Genomic DNA, 18,623 nt, shown 5'->3' on the forward strand with positions numbered 1-18,623 from the left:
CCTGAGCCGTCTCTCCTGCTATGGCCAGAGTCGCTGAGAACAGGCAGATCCAATTAAGATGTTTATTAATCCCTCCTGACAAAGGCTCGAGCCTGCCCCATAAAGCTCTCATCAGGGCAGGCCAAGTGGACACGCTGGAGCCCCTGGCCCTTCACAGCAGTCATGTGAGTGCAGGGGCCCCTGAGAGGGGACCCAGATTGCCCTCTTACCCTGTGCTCAGCCCCAGGCTTTGACCGGTCTAGTGTCCACCCAAAGCCGGACACGAGGGCCGTGACTCTGCAAAAAACCTGCCTGGTGTCAAGATCTGCTCGAGGCCTGAGGGAGGCCAGGAGAGCGTGGACCCTATTCCTGGGGCTCCGGTGACCGCCCGTGTGCCGGCCACTTCTCCCAGGGGCTAAGGGACACCCCCTCCATGTGCCATGGCGGGGGCTGCTGGTGTTATCAGCTGGGAAGAGGAGGTGAAGGAGTCCACGCCAGGCCAGCCTGGGGACGCCAGGCCATCATGGGACCACAGCGTAGGGTGACGTGGGGCCTCTGAGTCGGGACCCTCAGGGATGTGAAATCGACCTGGCTCCCACTGTGCGGCTGTAATTAAGTCCTCCAAGTGGCGTCTGTCAGGTCTAGCAGTCAAAGGTGGGTCCTGCTGTTAGGGTCTGACAGCACGTGGACGTGAGACAGACAGTCACCCACCTGTAGGGAAGGCAGGGCCACACTCGGGCTCCCCAGCCAGGTGTTGACAGCTCTGCATGACATGGAAGGGGCCGTGACGCAGCCCGACAACCTTCCGGCCTCACCGGGAGCACGGGAGCCAACCTGGTGGGCAGCCCCCCGACTTGGTGGATGGCCTGTGGCACCATCTCAGAACTACCTCTGCCAAGGAAACTATCCGGCAACAGGCTCAAAGGCCCCTGGGGTCACATGGCCCCTGCAATTTCAGCGACCCATACGCAGGAAAGGGCCACCCCGTGCCTCTAAGCATGAGGCAGTCGTGGGAAAGTCAGCCGGCATCTACAGGAACCAGAAGAGGTAGCCAAGTCCCACAGGGCGAGTCTCCAAAGGTGGCATGGGACTGCCTGCCTCGGTTCTTCACTCGGGTAGCTGGGCGTGGACAGCAGCCAAACGCCAGGGGAGTATTCAGGCCACACCTTAATCCAGTGACTCAGGGGCCAAACCTGGCCCAGTTTCAGGTGCAGGGAGCCGCCTCCTGCCCCGAGGCCCCGCCCAGCACGGAGCTCCTGCTCTCTCATGGGTGCGGTGCAGATACCAGTATGGGTGCAGGCAGGTGGCGGCCAAGCACAGGCCCAGGGCACCTGCAAGCACACACATGCCCGGGATCACAAACAAGCGGGCTCTTCAAAGGCAGAGAACGCAACAGAGGCCTCAGGAGATGGTGAGGGCCAAACAAAACAGCCGCTCAGCCGCTGGCCCTCGGCTGCGCAGATGGACGAAATGTCCAGGTGAGGCTCTGGCAGAGGCCCCGGACACAGGCTCGGGAGGGACGGGCCCAGCGTGAAGGTCGGCCACGCACAGAGGAAACAGAGGGCTCAGGGCAGGCTGGGCCCTTCGCTGCAATGATGGCCTCATGTTAGTGCTGCCGGCCAGGAACGCCTAGAATGCTCCACAGGATATGTCACTTTAACCTCCTGCACAGACACAGGGCAGCTGACTGACCCTCTTTTCTTGCATGGATGATTCTGGCACAGAGCCCCTGAGTCACCTGCCCACCTGAGCACTGTGCCCGGAGCCCAGGTGCACTGGACTCTGGCCTCCACCTCCTACTCCTGCCTGTGCTGGGCTCAGCCCTGCTCTTTGCACAGTGGCTTTGGGGAGTAGAGCTGGGGGCCTGGCTGCAGTGGGCCACCCAGCGGGCAGGATGTGCTCAGGAGTGCCAGCTCCCTGGGGGCTCCTGCAGATGGTGGCACGGCTTTCGGTGAGGGGGACAGGACAGTGGCCTCCCCTGCACAAAGGATGAGGTCAAGGTCCATGGTGGCACCCCCAGGAGCAGGGCACCCCAGGAGCCAACACTGGGGAAGAATCCAGCAAGCAGGACAACACAGAGACTGATGCTGCACCAGGCCCATCTGGAGTGGCCGTGATGGTGGAGCAGAGGGCCCGGAAGCCAGCCTGTCCACCGCCTGGACTGGGGTACCTGTGTGCTTTCAGCCCCATGGCCAAGGCCGGGCTTGCCGACAGTGCACACGGAGGCTGGATGGAGAAGCGACGAGGTGCCATCGGGATCACCCCAGGGGAACAGTGACAGGGCACAGCTGAGATGCCACCGTACTTGGTCTGTGCCAGTAGGTGACAGGCACCGGTGGCGGGGGGGGGGTGTCTCCACCTGCTCTCTCTGCTTTGATGTGACCTGAGTGTCCTGTGACTTAAAGCTTAAGGCAATGGGAGAGCCCAGAGGGGACATGGCACTGCTGACAGTGCCTAGGATAAAAGGACAGCGTCTGCACTGTTCCCTCCTTCAGGGCAAAAGGAGCCTGCCTGCCTGGAGATCCGAGCTCCCTCCCGAACAGCCCCGGAGCCCAGGCCGGAGCAGTCTGGAAATGCCCACTCTGCACCATGCTCCCCACCATGCTGGCATCTCAGGCTGCCCGTGTCAGGGGGACGGGGTGAGGCTGGGTGCACCCTGCTGTGGCCAGCAGCAAAGGAGCCACCTGCCCCCTCTGCCCTGTGGCCCCCAGGCTCAAGGTAGAGACAGAAGCAGGAGAAACAAACATGAAAACATGCTCACTCCCAGATCTTAGCAAACCCCCAAGTTTGTGGTCGACGAGCTTGGAGAGTGAGCCTCCTCGGGGTGCTGTGATCGGGGTCACCCTCCCTTGGGCCACCATCCTGGCTCCTTGGCCTGGGGAAGGCCTGGGTCTGCACACACCGGGGACTGGCCTGGAGCCTCGGACCCAGATGGGACACCCCCGCTGCCCTGAGCTGCCGGTCAGTCCCACGAGCACAGAAATCAGTGAGGAAAGCAAGCAGACAGGGCCTCGGAAAAGCTGCCCCGAGTACACAGATCAAAGAGACGGGGGCGGCACCAGGTGTGCCTCAACGGAGCCGTGAGGGGGGCGGTTAGGGAGACAAGTCCACAGCAAGTGTGAGTGGCTGGTGGCGGGGGATGAGAGGGCGGCGAGGCGATGGGGAAGGCGGGCATCCCTGCACCCCGACTAAGCAGCCTGCCTATCAAAGCGAACCCAGAGCCGAGTGGAGTGAAGATGAGAGGCCGTCTCCTCTGTGAGGTCTGGAGCTGCAGCCCCAAGCCGCCTCCTGGCCACGGGACCAAAGGCAGAGTGGCCACTCGCTCTCCACAGGGACGAGGAACAAAGGGGCAGCAGCAGAGCGACTGGGCTGTGACTTCTGACCTCCACGGGCCTCAGCCTCGCTCACAGCAGGAGACCTCACGTTAGAAGCCTCTGCTCTAGTGATAAGGGGTGCAGCTCTGGGCAGTACGTGGTTGGCTGACGTGGCGGGGGGGTGATGTGCTGCTCGGGACCCTCACTCTAAACACGAAGCATGCAGCGCAAGGCTCGTAGGGAGATGGGGAGGGGGTGCAGTACCCCCGAAGCATTAGATGAGGGTCGGCATGGCTGAATCCCACACCGTCCTAGTGGGCTGTTGGCCCAGGGAGCAGAGCAGGAACCATACAGCTCCTGCCCTTCGGGGGAAAGAAAAGGCAAGAAGAGCTGGCAGAATGGGGCAGCGGAGGAAGGAGGGGGACCAGGGAGCGGCCAGGGTGTCTGCCACTGCTTGCCTGGCAATCCCTGACCCCAAGGCCACCAGGGGCCACACCCAGAGGGATCCCAGCAGAAGTGGGCAGCAAGAGGCAGATGAAGCCCCACTTTGCAGGGCCTCGAGATTAAGTCTCTGGTCAGAAGCCCGGCGCCTGGCTCAAGATGTCATCAGTGTTAGCAGAGCTCCCTCCAGGCTGCTGCCACACCTCGGCTGGAGCACCACCTCCCCAGAGGCACTCACCCCTTGAGGGCTCTGGTTGATCCCCAGGACAGCAGAGACCTTGCATCTCTTCCCTCCCATCCTGGGGAGTAAGGTCTATCGAGAAGAAAGTGGTCAGAAACGAGTAATTCCCCAGGGCTGCAGACAGGAAGGGTGGAGGAAAACAAATTCAGCATGAAACAGAACAAACTAAAAACAGGGTTACTGAGAACAGAGGAGTTCCCCTCATAAAGTTCAGCTTGTCAGGAAAACACGACTGCACATAACTTGTAGTTTACGCACTCAATAACTCAGCTGGAAAACACATAAAGCAAAAACCTCACGGAGAAACTGACGAGCCCACCTTCCTGGCGAGTAAGAAAAATGCCTCTCACTTACCAATAAGGAGGTGGGATTACTGAAGATCTGAACACAATTAGGCACCCTGCACCCAGAGTCGGAATAAGCAGGGAATGTATGTTCTCTTCAAACATAACAGAAACCTATAAACATGGGACACATCCCAGACCAAACAGCCTGTCAGTGAATGCCCAAGATTCAGATAACTCAGGAATCAGCACAGGCCCCCCTACCTGGGGTCCCGACCAGCTTTTGGGGAGGGGGAGCTCATACAGATGCCCAGGGCCACAGGCAGAGCTAACGAGACCAAGAAACTGAGAAGAAAACGTTTTCTAGGCAAGTGACCCAGTGACATTGTTCCATAAGGACAGTGGCCAAAGTGCACCACCAAACCCCAATCCCCACCACACTCCAGCCAAGAGCAAAGGTCCCCAATTTGAAACTTCTGCCACTTCTACCAGGGCCTCAAAGCTCAGAAGGACCTGGAAGCCCTCAGCTTTCTCAGCAGGTCACTGCAGGGCAGCCCCAGGATGGGCATCCCCCCTGGGCTGGGTCATTGGCCCCTGGTACACGGGCACCCAGCACGCCCCAAGTTACAACAAAGCGGAAACAACTGTCCTGCTGGTATCCGAGATGCTGGTCCCGGTTTGGTTTTCCCCTCCCCTCCAGCACCAGGTGGACCAGAGCTGCTGCCTCGGCGCCTGGGGTTTGGGTGGCCTGCCGGGTGGGACTCGCCCACACAGAGGGGGGCACGAGGGCACGGGAATAGAAGGCAGCGGTGCCCAGCCTCACTCAGACAAGAGCAATGAGAACCCTCACACACTGGTCATGTGGGAAGACAACAGGGCCAGAAGGGAGAGCCCCGTGGCGTCACACCGGTGAGCCCCGGGGCAGTGGCTGCTGTGGAACCGCGTGGAGGTCACCCCATGGTGGGCTTGGCATCATGGTCCTGAGGACTAGCTCGTTCAGAGCAGCAAACCCACCCCCACCGGGAGTAACCCAAGCACTGATCGAGAAGACAGAGAAATACACTGTGTTCATCACGTGTTCACGGAATATTCTACAGCAGTGAAAACGCAGCACCCGCTACTGCAGGCAACAGGCGGATCGTAATGGGTACAACAAGCAGGCTGCACAAACCCGGCTTCCCACCGCCAGAAGCCCCAGCTCCTGCCAGGCCCTGCCCCCTTCCCCCAGCCTCGCCCCCCTCCCTCCTCTCCAGACTTTCCCATTTCTGCCAGAATGCCTCGTTTTTGTCCACCTTGCGCTTGTGGACATACCCTTGCTCTTGTCCTCTGCCCCTCCTGGTGCCCTTGCTGGCCTCACCCAAGGTCGGAGTTGCAGCTTAACCCCTGCCCCCTCCCGTGGCCCGGGAGGCCACACACCACATCCACCCTTGGGATGCTTTGTTCTCCAGGCCCCCTTGGGCCCTCCCCCAACATACACACTGGAGCTACGTCTGGAAATTTCACAACAGCCAACCAAGGACAAAGATCTCAAAAGCTTCCAGGAGGGAAAAACAAAAAACTCACGGTAAAAAAAAAAAAAAAAAAAATCAGCCAAAACGACAGTGAAGACTGCAACACCAGAAGTCAGAGGACGGGGGTGAGGACCCCGAGGAAAGGCGGTCTCCCACCTGGAATTCTAAGCCATCAGTGCGAGGTAGAGAAACACCCGCAGACAGACATGTGCTCAGAAACGTTATTTCCCCTCTTCCCACTGAGGAACCATTAAAAGGAAGGATGATCTCCCTAATTGAGGGAGTGAAACAGGACCCATGACCCAGAAAACATGGTCCCAGACTGGAGAAGGGGTGTCCCATGCATGGCCCAGCCACCGGCCCAGGGTATCAGAGCAGGTTGGGGCTCCGGGAGGCAAGTTCCAAGAGGGGGAGAAGCAGCCAGATCAACGGGACTGCGGCCGGCAGGGAGGAGTCCCAGATCACGGTCTTGGGTTTGGGAGCGAGCTAATGACCGCAAACTGACGACTATGCAAATGAAGGGAAGCAATTATTAACTCCAGCAAAAACAAAGTTGTCAAAATAGTAACAAAAACCTATGGACCACAGTTCAAGAAAAAATATCACTCAACTGGACTTCATTAAAATTAAATATTTCTGTTCTAAAGCCACTGTGACAGGGGTTTCCCTGGCGGTCCAGTGGTTAAGACTCCGCGCTTCCACTGCAGGGGGTACGATCTCTGGCTGGGGAACTAAGATCCCACATGCCATGTGGTACGGCCAAATAAATAAATAAATAAATAAACGACTGTGACAAGAACGAAAGGCCAGTCTGGGAGAAAGTATCTGCAAAGTATGCATCTGAGAGCGCTTCAACCTAGAATACACAGGCCACTTTTTTTTTTATAAGATTTAATTTTATTTATTTTTGACTATGTTGGGTCTTTGTTGCTACACACAGACTTTCTCTAGTTGTGGCGAGCAGAGGCTATTCTTCGTTGCGGTGCACGGGCTTCTCGTTGCAGTGGCTTCTCTTGTTGCGGAGCATGGGCTCTAGCTCTAGAGCTCAGGCTCAGTAGTTGTGGCACATGGGCTTAGTTGCTCTGCGGCATGTGGGAATCTTCCCGGACCGGGGATTGAACCCATGTCCCCTGCATTGGCAGGCGGGTTCTTATCCACTGCGCCACCAGGGAAGTCCCCCACAGAGCACTTTTACAACTCAATTATAAGACAAAAACCCAACTGAAAAAAGGGAGACAAAGATCTGAAGAGACATTTCACCAAAGAAGATAAACAAACGGCAAACACTATGTGAAAAGATGCTCGATGTCGTTAGTTCGTTAGAGAAATGCAGACGTGGAAATGCCCCAAACTGGAAACAACCCAAATGTCCATCAGCAGAAGAATGTATAAACAACGGGTCACCTCCACGCAGCGGAAGCTACTTGCCACGAAGGCAGAATGGTCTGGAGGTATGTGGAACATTGGGATGACTTTCAAAACAATCATGAGATAAAAGAGGCCAGACCAAGAGAGAGCACAGCACACACTACTCGAGTCCATTTACACAAAACTTGAACAAATACACACCGAGTCTCAGGGCAGAATACACAGCAGTGGTTGCCCGGCAAGGGGTGGGGGGCACGGAGGGACAGAGGCAGGAGGTTTTCTGGGGGGCCCCACGAAATACTGGGGGTGACAGGGCCATTTGCTACCTGGGCAGGTGTGTACTACCTAGGCAGGTGTGCACTCATGTCCATCTCATCATGCTTCCAATTCAGACGTGCAGTCCGCTGCACTGCAGTCAGACTGCTCTGTCTGAGCTCAGTATTCCTGCCAGCACCGCACAAAGGCTATACTGGACACCGATTTAAGCAAAAGTTGTCATCGTTCTATTGGGTGGGGCGAGAAGTGGTATAAAAATGCTAAATCCAAATCTCCTAGAAAAACATTAATTAAATAATGTCCAAAATTAAAAAGAACAGCACAGGGACTTCCCTGGCGGTCCAGTGGTTAAGACTCCGTGCTTCCACCGCACGGGGTGCGGGTTTGCTCCCTGGTCGGGGAACTAAGATCCCGCATGCCGCACGGCATGGCCGAAAGATTTAAAAAACAAAACAAAACATGAAAAACAGCAGCACAAACCTGCCTATTTACATGTATGGAAGCAAACACAGGCAGACGACATGCAGGGCTGAGAAGAGGGCCTCGGGCACGTGGGGGGCAGGGAGACTTACTTTTAAACCAGGGTGTGTGCTGCTTTAATATAAATTCAACTCCGACCGTGTGACTCAGGAGTTCCCCTCCCAGGCACACGTGAAGTGTCCGCACAGACACTTGTGCCAACTGCTGACACCAGTGCTGTGGAAACTGGTCAAAACATGGAAACAGCCCAGATGTTCATTAACTGGGGAATGGAGTCCACACCATGGAATATTATTCAGCTATAAAAAGAACGGAGCCGACACGCTACAACATGGATGCACCTCGAAGACACGGTGTTAACTGAAAGAAGCTGGACGCAAATGGTCACGATGGGTCAGTGCACGCTTCCATCCATATGAAACGTAGAGCAGGTAAAGCCACAGACACAGAGAGCAGATCAGTGGCTTCCAGGGGCTGGGGGAGGGGGAGGGACTGCTAATGGGGACGGCTTACATTTTGGGGGTGAGGAAAAGTTTGGGAACTAGATATGGTGATGGTTGCACAGCTCTGTGAATACATTAGAAACCAGTGAATTGTACACTTTCAGTGGTGAGTTGTATGGCATGTGAATTACATCTCAGTAAAGCTGTCGCCAAAAGAAAAAATTCAGTTCCCAGAGCAGGGCTGACAGTGACCTGAGAAGAAAGGCACACTGGTCTCTGCCCCTGTTCCTGGTACAGAGCTCCTAATCCCTTGTTATCCCCTGGTGACAGCAGCATCCTTTGTTCTAATGAGGCAACTCTGGGTGGGCTCCTGGATGGGGGTGGTCACCAGAAAGACCGAGCCAGGGTTAGAAGTGGCACTTTGGGCCCCACCCCCATCCTCTGGGAGAGAGGCTGGAGACGGAGCCAACAATTGTTCATGCCTGGAAACCCTTAAACCACGGCGTTCAGAGAGCTTCCAGGGTGACGGACACAGCCATGGACTGGGAGGGTGGGGCACCCCGACTCCACGCGGACAGAAGCTCCTGCGCTCGGCACCCTCCCAGACCTTGCCCTGTGCAGCCCTTCCTCCGGCCGTTCACCTGGGTCCTTCGTTATACCCTTTACAACAAGCTGGGACTCTGAAGTAAGCCTCCCCGAGTCCCGTGAGCCATTCCAGCAAACTACCAGATCTGAGGATGGAGTGGTGGGAATCCGATTTGTAGCCAAATTGGGCAGAGTTGTGGTGAACTGGGGACCCATGACTTGTGCCAGCCTCTGGGGTGGGGGGCAGTCTCTCGGGATGGGGCCCTCACCCTGTGGGTCTGCACTGACCCCGGGTAGATGGTGTCAGAAGTGAGCTGAACTATGGGACGCCCAGCTGGGGTCCTCAGAAACTGGAGGGCTGGCTGGTGCAGGAAAACCCACATCTGGTGTCAGAACCGTTGGGAGTAGAGGAAACAGAGTCCTCACCAGCCACCTCCGCAGACGCACAAAGCCCCAAAAGCCCCTGGAGAGAGTTCAAAAACCCACAAGTAAACCAGAAGCTCCCTGATTCAGGCCGGAGCCCAGACAGCTCCTAGAGTGGTGGGTGATGTTCCAACCCCCTGCCCGCCCCTTCCATGTGCGGACTCCACAGCAGAAGTCTGCCTGCTGTCCTGCTCACGGGGCCTGTTGTAGCAACAACTCCCAAGGACTCTGCCCAGGGGAATCTCACTGTGGTTTCGCACATGCCCACCCTCACTATGGGGCCACGTGGGACCCGATCTCCCCGTGGACAGACCCTCCCCTTCCACACGTGTGTGTGACTGCGGGGAGAAGGCCACCATGATTAACCACGATAGGAAAGTGCCCCTTTCACAGACAGGAGCCGTGTATAAACACACAGGATCACACACAACACCCAACTTTCTTCCAAGGGGCCCAGACGGTGGCTGCAGGAGTTGTAGCCGGGATGCCCAGAAGTGCTGGGCGGGGCCCACGCGTGGCCTCTGAGCTCAGAGTCGGTCGGTTCACGGCCATCGCTGATCACAAAGGGGTCCAGGCCAACATCTGCCCAAACATCCAACAGGTCACCAGCCAGGCCGAGCCCGCAGGCCCGACCACAGCACCCCGGCCTCCATGTCCTCACGGGGCTGCCCAGGGCAGGTCAGCTGAGCATCCCCAAGAGGCCAGCAGGTTTCCCTCTAGAGCCACAGAGCCGGAGACCAGCCAGCTCTGTAGACACTGAAGAAAGGCCCACATCCAGGTGAGCAGAGCCCAGCCCACATGAGGAGTCCAGCCCTGGTCACTCATTCTGCCCAGCCTCGCCTGCACATGGTCGCCTGCCCCTGCTCCCAGCCCAGGAAGGTCCCATAGTTGTGTCTGGCTTTTACACTGTTCTCTGTTCTCAGGAAAACCCGGACGCCACTGTTGCTCTGCCGGGGTGGCAGACGACACACAGCACACACACCTGGCAGGCCTGCTGGGGAAGGTGTGGACCCAGGGCCGGGACGGCAGGGCCAGCTGGGCCACCGTGTCCTCAAACAGGGAGCAGCAGAGGGCATCACAAAGCCCGGCAGTGGGCAGGCCTGACTTATGGGGTAGGACGGTGTGAAAAGTTTGAAGGGCAGTGCTGCGAGCGAGAGCGGGCAGCCTCTGCTAAAGGCCGCACCGTAGATAAGACAGAGGCACCTCTGGGAGCTGGAATTAATGGACACACAGAGAAAACAAACACCCTCAAACCTGCCAACAACCGAGAGCCTCTCCAAGGGAGCCCACAGCTCTTGCCATTTCACACTGTGTGCCTCGACTATAAAAGTAACGTGAGCTCATGCTGGAAATGTGCAAAACACAGTAAAAGCATAAAGAAAATAATCCATCCCAGAAATTCTACCTGTTAAGCTTCTGGGGTCTCTTCCTGTATTGAGATAAACATGCCCCCAATGTAATTTTACAAAATCTCGTCACACCATGCTATGGGTTTCCATCCGTTTTTGCTCATTTTTTTTTTCCTTTTTTGCTCATTTTTATACCAAGAACCTTTCCCCACACCATTAAAGACCATCATCTGAGTCCAACTTTTCACATGGCTCCTCTATGCCGGCCATTCAAGTTTTGCCACAAACACACCCGTAAACGTGGATCTGCCTGTCTCCTCATCCCCACACTGTGCTTCTCAGGGGACCTGGAGCCGCCCGGTGCGCCCCATTCTCAGCAGGGTGTGTGCCCCACAGCCCTCGCCAGCTCCAAGGGCAACTGCCATTTTAGGAAGTCTTCCCTTGTTGGACAGGGAAAACTTGATCCCGAATCAAAGGACCAGACACAGGACAGGGAGGGGTCCCAGATCGGCATGGGGACATCCAACGACTTCAGGGACTTCCGGGGTCTCTGCCACATTTAGGGGTCTTACCGAGTTCTTTGGAGCCCTGGCTCTCGCTAGCCAGCTCGCCCATCTTCACCAGGGCATCGAAATAGCCTTTGGCAGCATACGTCACACCTGAGAGAAGAGGAAGGGGCAGTCACTTCCCTCGCTGGGAAGCAGCAACACCTGCAGCACCTACTCGGCGATCCTGCCTGCCTGGCAGTCAGCCGCCTCCCCTGTGCCCAGCAGGCTCCGGCCCCGGCAGGACCTAAGCCCGTTTCTTGCTGATGTTCTCTCGTTCCAATCCTAAGAGCTCCTTCTCTGTGTAAGAGCACAGTGTACCGCTTGGGTCCAGAGCTTTTCAAGTCAAATCGCAGTGTGCCACCCCGACCACGAGGCCTGGTGTCTTGACGAGACAAACACCAACCCCAGGCAGGAGACTTGCAAAGTGGGTCAGCAGGAAGATCCCCCCAGCCAACCTGGGTTGAGGACTCTGTCCCTGTCTGTGGTCTCAGAGAGAGCAAGTAAGTGGGAGTGAGTCACACGCTCAAAGTGGGCTAAAGGCAGCACCACGGGGACGGAGCGGGGGGACTCACACCACTTCCCAGGGCAACTTCTGCTCTAACCTGACTTCGCAAGGGACCGGCACGGAAAGCGCCAGGCCTGCTGACTTCCTGGGACCACACCTGGTGCCCGCTGCCTGGGATGGAGCTTCCTCCAGGAACTCGGAGACCCTTCACGCTGGAAGGAGGACGAGGGCGCCTCTGGAGCAGCACCATGGGGAGCACCCGCCAACAGCATAATTACTATTTCTAATCCGTTTTCTCCAGAACCCAGTTAGGGACTTATTACTGGACACTTGATCACATTTTATTTAGGTAGTTTTCAATTAAGCACACGCAATTTGCTCTGCAGTCTGGAAGTGTATGCGGGCTCCGCACCCCAGCAGCTGGAGCGCGTCCGCTGCCGGGCAGGGTGGGCTCCTTGGAAGAGATGAAAGGAAAGCCTAGCGGGCCCAGGCCTGGCCTTGGGGCGGCCGAGGGCAGCTGAGGGGCTCTGTCTTATGGGGCAGTCCAGGAAAATGGGGAAGGGAGGACACCTCCAGGCCCCCCCTCCACAGAACTTTGTTGGGGGCCCAGGTGGGGGTGGAGGAGCCTGGAAGGAGGCCTGTGCCTCATGTCCAAGGGCTGGGGCACGCGAGCGGGAGACCCCAGGCCGGGCCTTGACGGATTTACCCTAGGCCATTGACGCTGAGCAGCTGAGAATGAAGTTACGTCGCTCTGAGAGAAAACCCCCGGGGGTAAGATGTCCTTGGGTGATGCTTTCAGCAAAGGAACCACCATCGGCCTGAAATGTGCAGGCCGACCCCCCCCAACTCCAGGGTTGGAACCATCCTGCCACTTTTGGCCCCATGTCCACAGTGTGCGCTAAACATCATGGCCCTCCGTGGTGCAGCACCTACACCTTCACTCTGCCACGGTGTGCTTCTGGAAACACCGCAGTCCCTCCCTAATCAGGCCCCAGGAGCTGTCCACCTACTGAGACGTCCTCACTTGCACCCGCGGGCCAGGGACGTCAGCCTCACCTGCCAGCGCCTTCTCGTAGTTCTTGCCCATGGCGATGAAGTTCCGCAGGCTGGGGTTGAACTGCTCCATGATGGTCTGGAAGAGAGCAGGGAACGGCATCAGAGGCAAGGCACCCGGCGGCTTGGGGGCCTGAACGGCGAGGGGAAAATCCCACAAGCATCACATGCGGGGTCAAGACCACGAAGCCATGGCCGGGCCCCGGGTCCAAATCCCAGCTCTGCCCCTGTTGAATGTGCTTGGGCAAATGACCTTCCCAAGCCTCAGTTCTGACACCTGTACGATGGGGGAAAGAACAGAACCTGCTCCATAGGGGCCTTGCAGATTAAACAAGTGAGCACGCGTATGACACGTGGGGCAGTACCCGACATACATCCGGTGCTCAGATATGCTGCGCTGAGGTGCCATTACCCTGTCTGGCAGGGCTGAGTCAGCGAGGAAGGTCCCTCCGCAGGCCACACACAAAAGGTTCATCGCTGCCTGGAGCCCCCTCCCACCACGATCTTCACTCAACACATCAATTACGAAATGTCAGCTCTGATTAGAGCAATGCACAGCCTGACTGCAAACACCACACGATGAATAATCCAGCAGGCTCTGGATCCACTCGCCTGATGGACTCAAGTCTTGGTGCCAATACCACTAGTCCTTAGACTGAAGAAATTAGATTTTCACTGCGAAGGCCAAATAAATGTTTTAATTACAAGGCATAAAAACAGGCACACGCAAACAACAGCCAAACGTGAGCTCTACTGGGTAATGTACCCTGATGGTTGGGTGCCAACCCCAGCCAGCGAGAACACTGCAAGAAGCTTCTAAGGAGAACCCCACCTCGGCCACATCCTACATCTTCGGGTCAATTATTGTGATATGTGTCTGATCTTTCCGCAGGGTAAGAGAGAAACGTCACCAGGGAGGGGAAGTCGCCTGGCCCCGTGGGCAGACCGCAGAGCCCCAGGTGCTTCTGCATGAACAGAGGCAGTGCCTGCCCCATCCCAGCCAACAGGCCAAAAGCAGCCCCAGCCCCAGGTAACACCCTTCCATTCCTGTTCCAGGCCCTCAGCCAGCAGGGCCAACATGGATTCCGAGAAGGGCTGTGGGATCTGGGCTCCAGAAAAACCCAGTACTTATGTCGCCCACCCTGAGGAGCAGCCTGGAGTGCCAGCACAAAGAGGAACAGAGACCTGTGCCCAAGGGTGATGAGACCCCGAGCCTGAGCCACCACCTCCTAACATCCGGGGCTGGGTGCCCACCTGCTCTACGCCGTGCAGGGAACCTGGGAAGGAGATACACCTGACACATGCCTGAGTCCAGAGAGCAGGTGCACCTTCCTTTCTGGACACGACAAAGGCGAGGGCACCTGCCATGGGCTGCACCGGGGCTGAGGCACACAGGGGGACGCAGCAGTGACTCCATGGGACAAAGTTCCGAGAGGGAAGGCAGGCCCACCTCACACACCGGGCAGGACCCCGTACCTGGAGAACGAGACAGCAGGACACGGCTCAGGGGACAGCAGGGGAGAGAAGCATGTCGTCGAGAGAGGAGGGCTGCAGGCAGGGGCATGCAAAGGCCCCAAGGCCAGGGCCTGCTGGTGTCAGGGACAGGATGCCAGGAGCAGGGTAAAGGGTGGCAGGAGGTAAGAGGAGGCAGGAAGTGTGCAGTTAATGGCCCAAACCTACTGCCTCGCAGCCCGTGGCAGGGACACCTGCTTTCCCTGACAGGAAGCCGAGGGTCGATCCAACTACATTTCAAAAGGAAGTGTACCCCGACTGCTCCAGGGAGCCCAGGTTGTAGCTGAGACCGCACAGACGCAGGAGACCCCTCAGAGCTGCTCAGAAACCTAAGATGTGAAGGTGGATCAGAGAGCTGGCTCCACTGCAATGTGGGATGGGGTCAGGGGGCAGTACGAAGCTCAGTGGTCTGGGGACGACTCTGCAGTGGGGAACCCAATTCTGGATGCATCCAGTCCGAGGAGTGCCTAGCAGTCAGGGCAGGGATGTCACGTATCAGGCAGCAGACGAGGGACTGGCATCCGGGCAGGGCACGGAGGGGAATTCAGTGTGGGGCTGTCTGCCAAGGGTGCACGCACAGGCTGGCTGAGCCCTCAGCCTCGCTGCTCAACGCCACCCAGACCTGCGTCGGGGCAGAAAAGCACTGGAGGGCACATGTGTCTGCTCAAAGGAAATGGACCAAAAGCAGGGTATAGACCCAGTAAGGGTGGCTTCTGTCCCCGATTCTGGTGTTCCAGACATGCACACGCACGTCTGTGTGTGTGCTCGCGCGTGTGTACAGCGTTTCAGTGTAAGATGTATTTCTCGCTGCAGCGATGGGCACAGGGCTGAAAAGGGCCCTGGGGTGGGAATATGTGAGGGCAGACCTGGGCTGCAGAGCTCTAGGACTGCAGCCCCCACCCATCCCGGGGGCAGGAGAGGAAGCTCCACAGCTCCCTTCCTAGAGCCCCAAACATCCTCAATGACAGCAGGAAATAGGCCAGCAGCCACCCAGGCCAACAAAGGGGGTCACCTCGGCAGCCCACCCACGCCCGCCCAGTGACACACGGGGACAGCCGCCAGGTTTCGCTTCCTTAGCACAGCTGCTAAGCTCATGCACGAGGAATGTGGGAGCGAGGGGCAGGGCAGGAGGGGTGCTGGGGTGTCGGCCAGGACACCTGGCCAGGGCACCGCCGGGTCACACAGGTGCAGCTGACTCGCCTGCCTGGAGGCAGTGGCAGAGGCATAAATGCTGTGGGGCTGGTGTCCCAGGGAGGCCCTCCTTCCCTGGCCAAAAGCCATTCTTCCTCCCGGCTCCTCACAGATGCTGCTCTGGCCAGAGAGCGGGCTCCCATCCACCTCCAGGTCACCAACCTCCTAGAACCGCGACCACCAGAGACCGGCCAGGTCCAAGACGACCTTGTCAGGAGGGACCCTGGTGGCCCAAAAAGGGCCTAGCCCCTCTGGTGGGGGATCCTGTCTGCAGGGGATTTCTCTGTGGGAGGGGGCCCCCAACACTGGGGGCCTCTCAGAGCCTGAGTCCATTGCCATCCTAGGGCTCAGGCAGAGGCATTTGGACCCAGGGGGCCGTGCTAGGCCCATGATGGGCCCAAAGCCACCATCAGAGGCCCGTAGTGGGGCCCTGCCACGCCCACTGCAAGTGAGCGCTCCCCTAACCAGGGGCCTGCGCAGCCCCTCCACGCACCAGGGGGCCCTGGGAGGGGAAGCTGGAAGCCAACAGAGGCACGGTTGGCATGGCGAGGAGGCCGTGGGGCTCTGCTACACATTACCCGCCCCAAGATACTTTTTCAGAAGTGATGGAACGACGGTGTCTTTCCATGGGACTCTTTACTGGAGCAACGGAGGGAGCTGAGATGCAAACTCCAAGACGTCCTCCCACAGAGGGCGGGAAGAGGGAGACCTGTTTACTTCCCAAAGGGAAGGGAATGCATTTCCTTATCGACGCCAAAGGGTGTGTGCAAACGAAGGCCAGGCCAGGAAGGCGGCCTCCCCGCACACACCTCTCTGTGCCGCGAGGCCATCCTCACGCCTATCGTGAAACTCAAGGGCCTGGGAGAGGCTCTGCATCCTGAGACCACTTTTCCGCAGCCGGGACAGAGACCCGACAACGTGGGCAGCGACCAGCGCCTTCTCCAAACTTGACACCTGTGCTACGCAGATGAAACCAAATCCCTTCAAACGCCATGCCGTGGCACGTGGCGACTGTGTGTGCGACCCCCTTGCAGGGGGCGTGGGCCAAGCACTGCGCTTAGCCACCTTCTATCACTCCTTGGTTGGCTCAGTACCTGCGAGGTGCCCTCAGGAAGCTGGGCCGCTGCAAGGGCTCCCTGCCACCCCACCACACAAGTGCCCCAGAAAGGTCAGGGAAAGGAGGGATCTCTGCCGGAGACCCTCGCAAGCTCAGGCGCGGTTCATGGTGGCCCTCTTGCCGAGATGTCCCCAAACTGGATGTCCCTGCCACCCCTGCAGTCCCAGGAATCCAGGCCTTAAACCAAATCTCCACGGTAGGGCTGGCCCGCCCACCCCCACCCCGGGCCCCCAGCCCTGCATGTCCACAGGAGCCGATGGGAGGGGCCGGGCCTGGCTGCAGGGGCGGTGGCGTCAGCACCCCAGCAGCCGTGAGCGCAGAGGCCTTCCTGCCTGGCCGCTCCAGCGTCTGCACAGTGACGCCCATTTTGAGTGACCTGGATCACGGGTCTGCCTCGCCAGTGAGGACGAGGGGCAGCAGGACGCCCCTATCCCCAATTTGGGGTCGCAACGAGAGAGGGGGCTCTGTCCAGGGACTGTGCTCCAGTTGCTCCCCCGCCCGCGCCCAGGGTCTGCCACTCGCCAGCGCGGGAATTCTATTTATCCCTCACGGCTCTGGTTCCTGGCGACAGCCCCCCTCCAGCACTTTCCTGGCAGGGCTGCCACAAACAAAGAGCAAAGTTTCTCTGCTGACACAGGGAAGTGACGTGCCTCCTGCTTCCCCTCCTGCCCTCCTGCAGTCAAGGAAGGCAGGGTGGGGTGTCTGCCTGCGTCCAGTGCACACGTGCGTATGTGTGCATGTGTGGGTGTGCACGCGTGTCGTGGCCAAGCCAGGCTGCATCCTCCCTACACAGTCGACGCCTGTTACAACAAACTCAGGGGATGAGACCTCGCTGGGCTCTATCTGCCATCTGGGGAGGGGCGGCCTTACACCCCATCACCCCGAATCTTCACTGGACTGGTGGGGGGCGCCGCTGTCCATTTTACAGACGGATGGAGAGAGGCTCGGGGAGGCTAAGAGCCAGCCTTCTGGGTCCTGGTGGAGCCAGTCCCGGCTTCGACTACAGGCTGGCTGCACAGCCCAGCTTGTCCCTTTCTCCACACGGGCCTCAGTGCTCTCTGGACAGGTCACCGAGGCAGGCAGGACAGGACCAGGTGCCACACAGCAACTCCGCCTGCCCTGGGCTCCCTCACGAGCCACGTTCCAGCAACGTCAGAGCAAGGGCAAGGGCTGACGCCAGGATACCTGGTCATCTGAGGGGGGGGCCTGGTGCCTGACTACCCCTGACCACCTGTCCTCTCATCCCACCTCTGTGGCAGGAAGAGCAGGCGCCAGCTTTGCAGCCAACAACCCACATCTGACGCGGGGCCACTGTCCAGGCACTGCCAGGGGAAGGTGGCAGCCGTCCTTCAAGGGAGGCTGTCCTTGCCTGCTGTAACTGCCCTCCACAGGAGCACCGACTACCTGAGGCTCTGGACAGAGGGCCCAGCTCACACTGCAGCTCTGCATGACTCCTGCCTCTGCTCCCCTATATTAACTGGGACATCTGTCCTGGGGACCATTCTTAAGGGAAGAAAACCAACTGGAGTTCAGTGAGTGCTGGGAGGGCTTCCTGGAGGAGGCAGAACTTGCGCTGGATCTCTCTTGGTTACAGCCAGAGAGAAGATAACAATGGGTCTGCACTTGACAAAGGGAGTAGGACGCAGCGGCTTCCAGAATGAAGTGGCCTGTGCGGTGAGGACAGGACAGTCAAAGCTGGTGGTGGCTGCAGAAAAGTCCCCCGAACGAACAAGAATAAACCAAGCAGGGATCAACTCCGGCTGATTTCACTTTAACAGCACTAGGCCCCCCTCCCCACGTCCTCCATGAGACGCCCCCCATGGGCCATGAGCCCCCCACAGACCACCCCTCCCCCGCCCCCAGGCATGCATGTTCTCAGCCCAACCACCTCCAGCGGGGACAAGGGCCAGGGCCCCACCAGTGCACAGAGAGGCCAAGCTCACCACAGCCTCTCAAGAAGGGTGCACAAAAGAGCATTTGCAACAGGACCCAGCATCAGGAAT

At 58.3% G+C, this 18,623-nt stretch overlaps 1 protein-coding gene across 8 annotated transcripts in view; it reads right to left on the reverse strand.

Annotated features, from left to right (window-relative positions):
- Nucleotides 1-18,623, reverse strand: part of BAIAP2 (BAR/IMD domain containing adaptor protein 2) — a 70,297-nt gene that overhangs the window by 42,063 nt on the left and 9,611 nt on the right. For 5 of the 8 annotated variants that reach the window (XM_089901566.1, XM_089901568.1, XM_022589380.2 and 2 more), the window contains exons 2-3: nucleotides 12,804-12,879; nucleotides 11,267-11,353 (exon numbers count right to left, since the gene is read on the reverse strand). The exons of 1 other annotated variant lie outside the window; for it this stretch is intronic. In XM_089901566.1, coding sequence (XP_089757692.1) covers nucleotides 11,267-11,353; nucleotides 12,804-12,879 — 163 coding nt within the window. Of the gene's footprint in view, nucleotides 1-11,266; nucleotides 11,354-12,803; nucleotides 14,277-18,623 lie in introns of all 8 variants that reach the window. 2 more of the 8 variants (XM_089901564.1, XM_089901565.1) reach the window with 2 other exon arrangements.

The sequence above is a fragment of the Delphinapterus leucas genome, chromosome 19 (genome assembly GCF_059928025.1).
Source record: "Delphinapterus leucas isolate spDelLeu-1000000601 "Yukka" chromosome 19, BTC_Dleu_Yukka2, whole genome shotgun sequence".
NCBI lineage: Eukaryota > Metazoa > Chordata > Mammalia > Artiodactyla > Monodontidae > Delphinapterus > Delphinapterus leucas.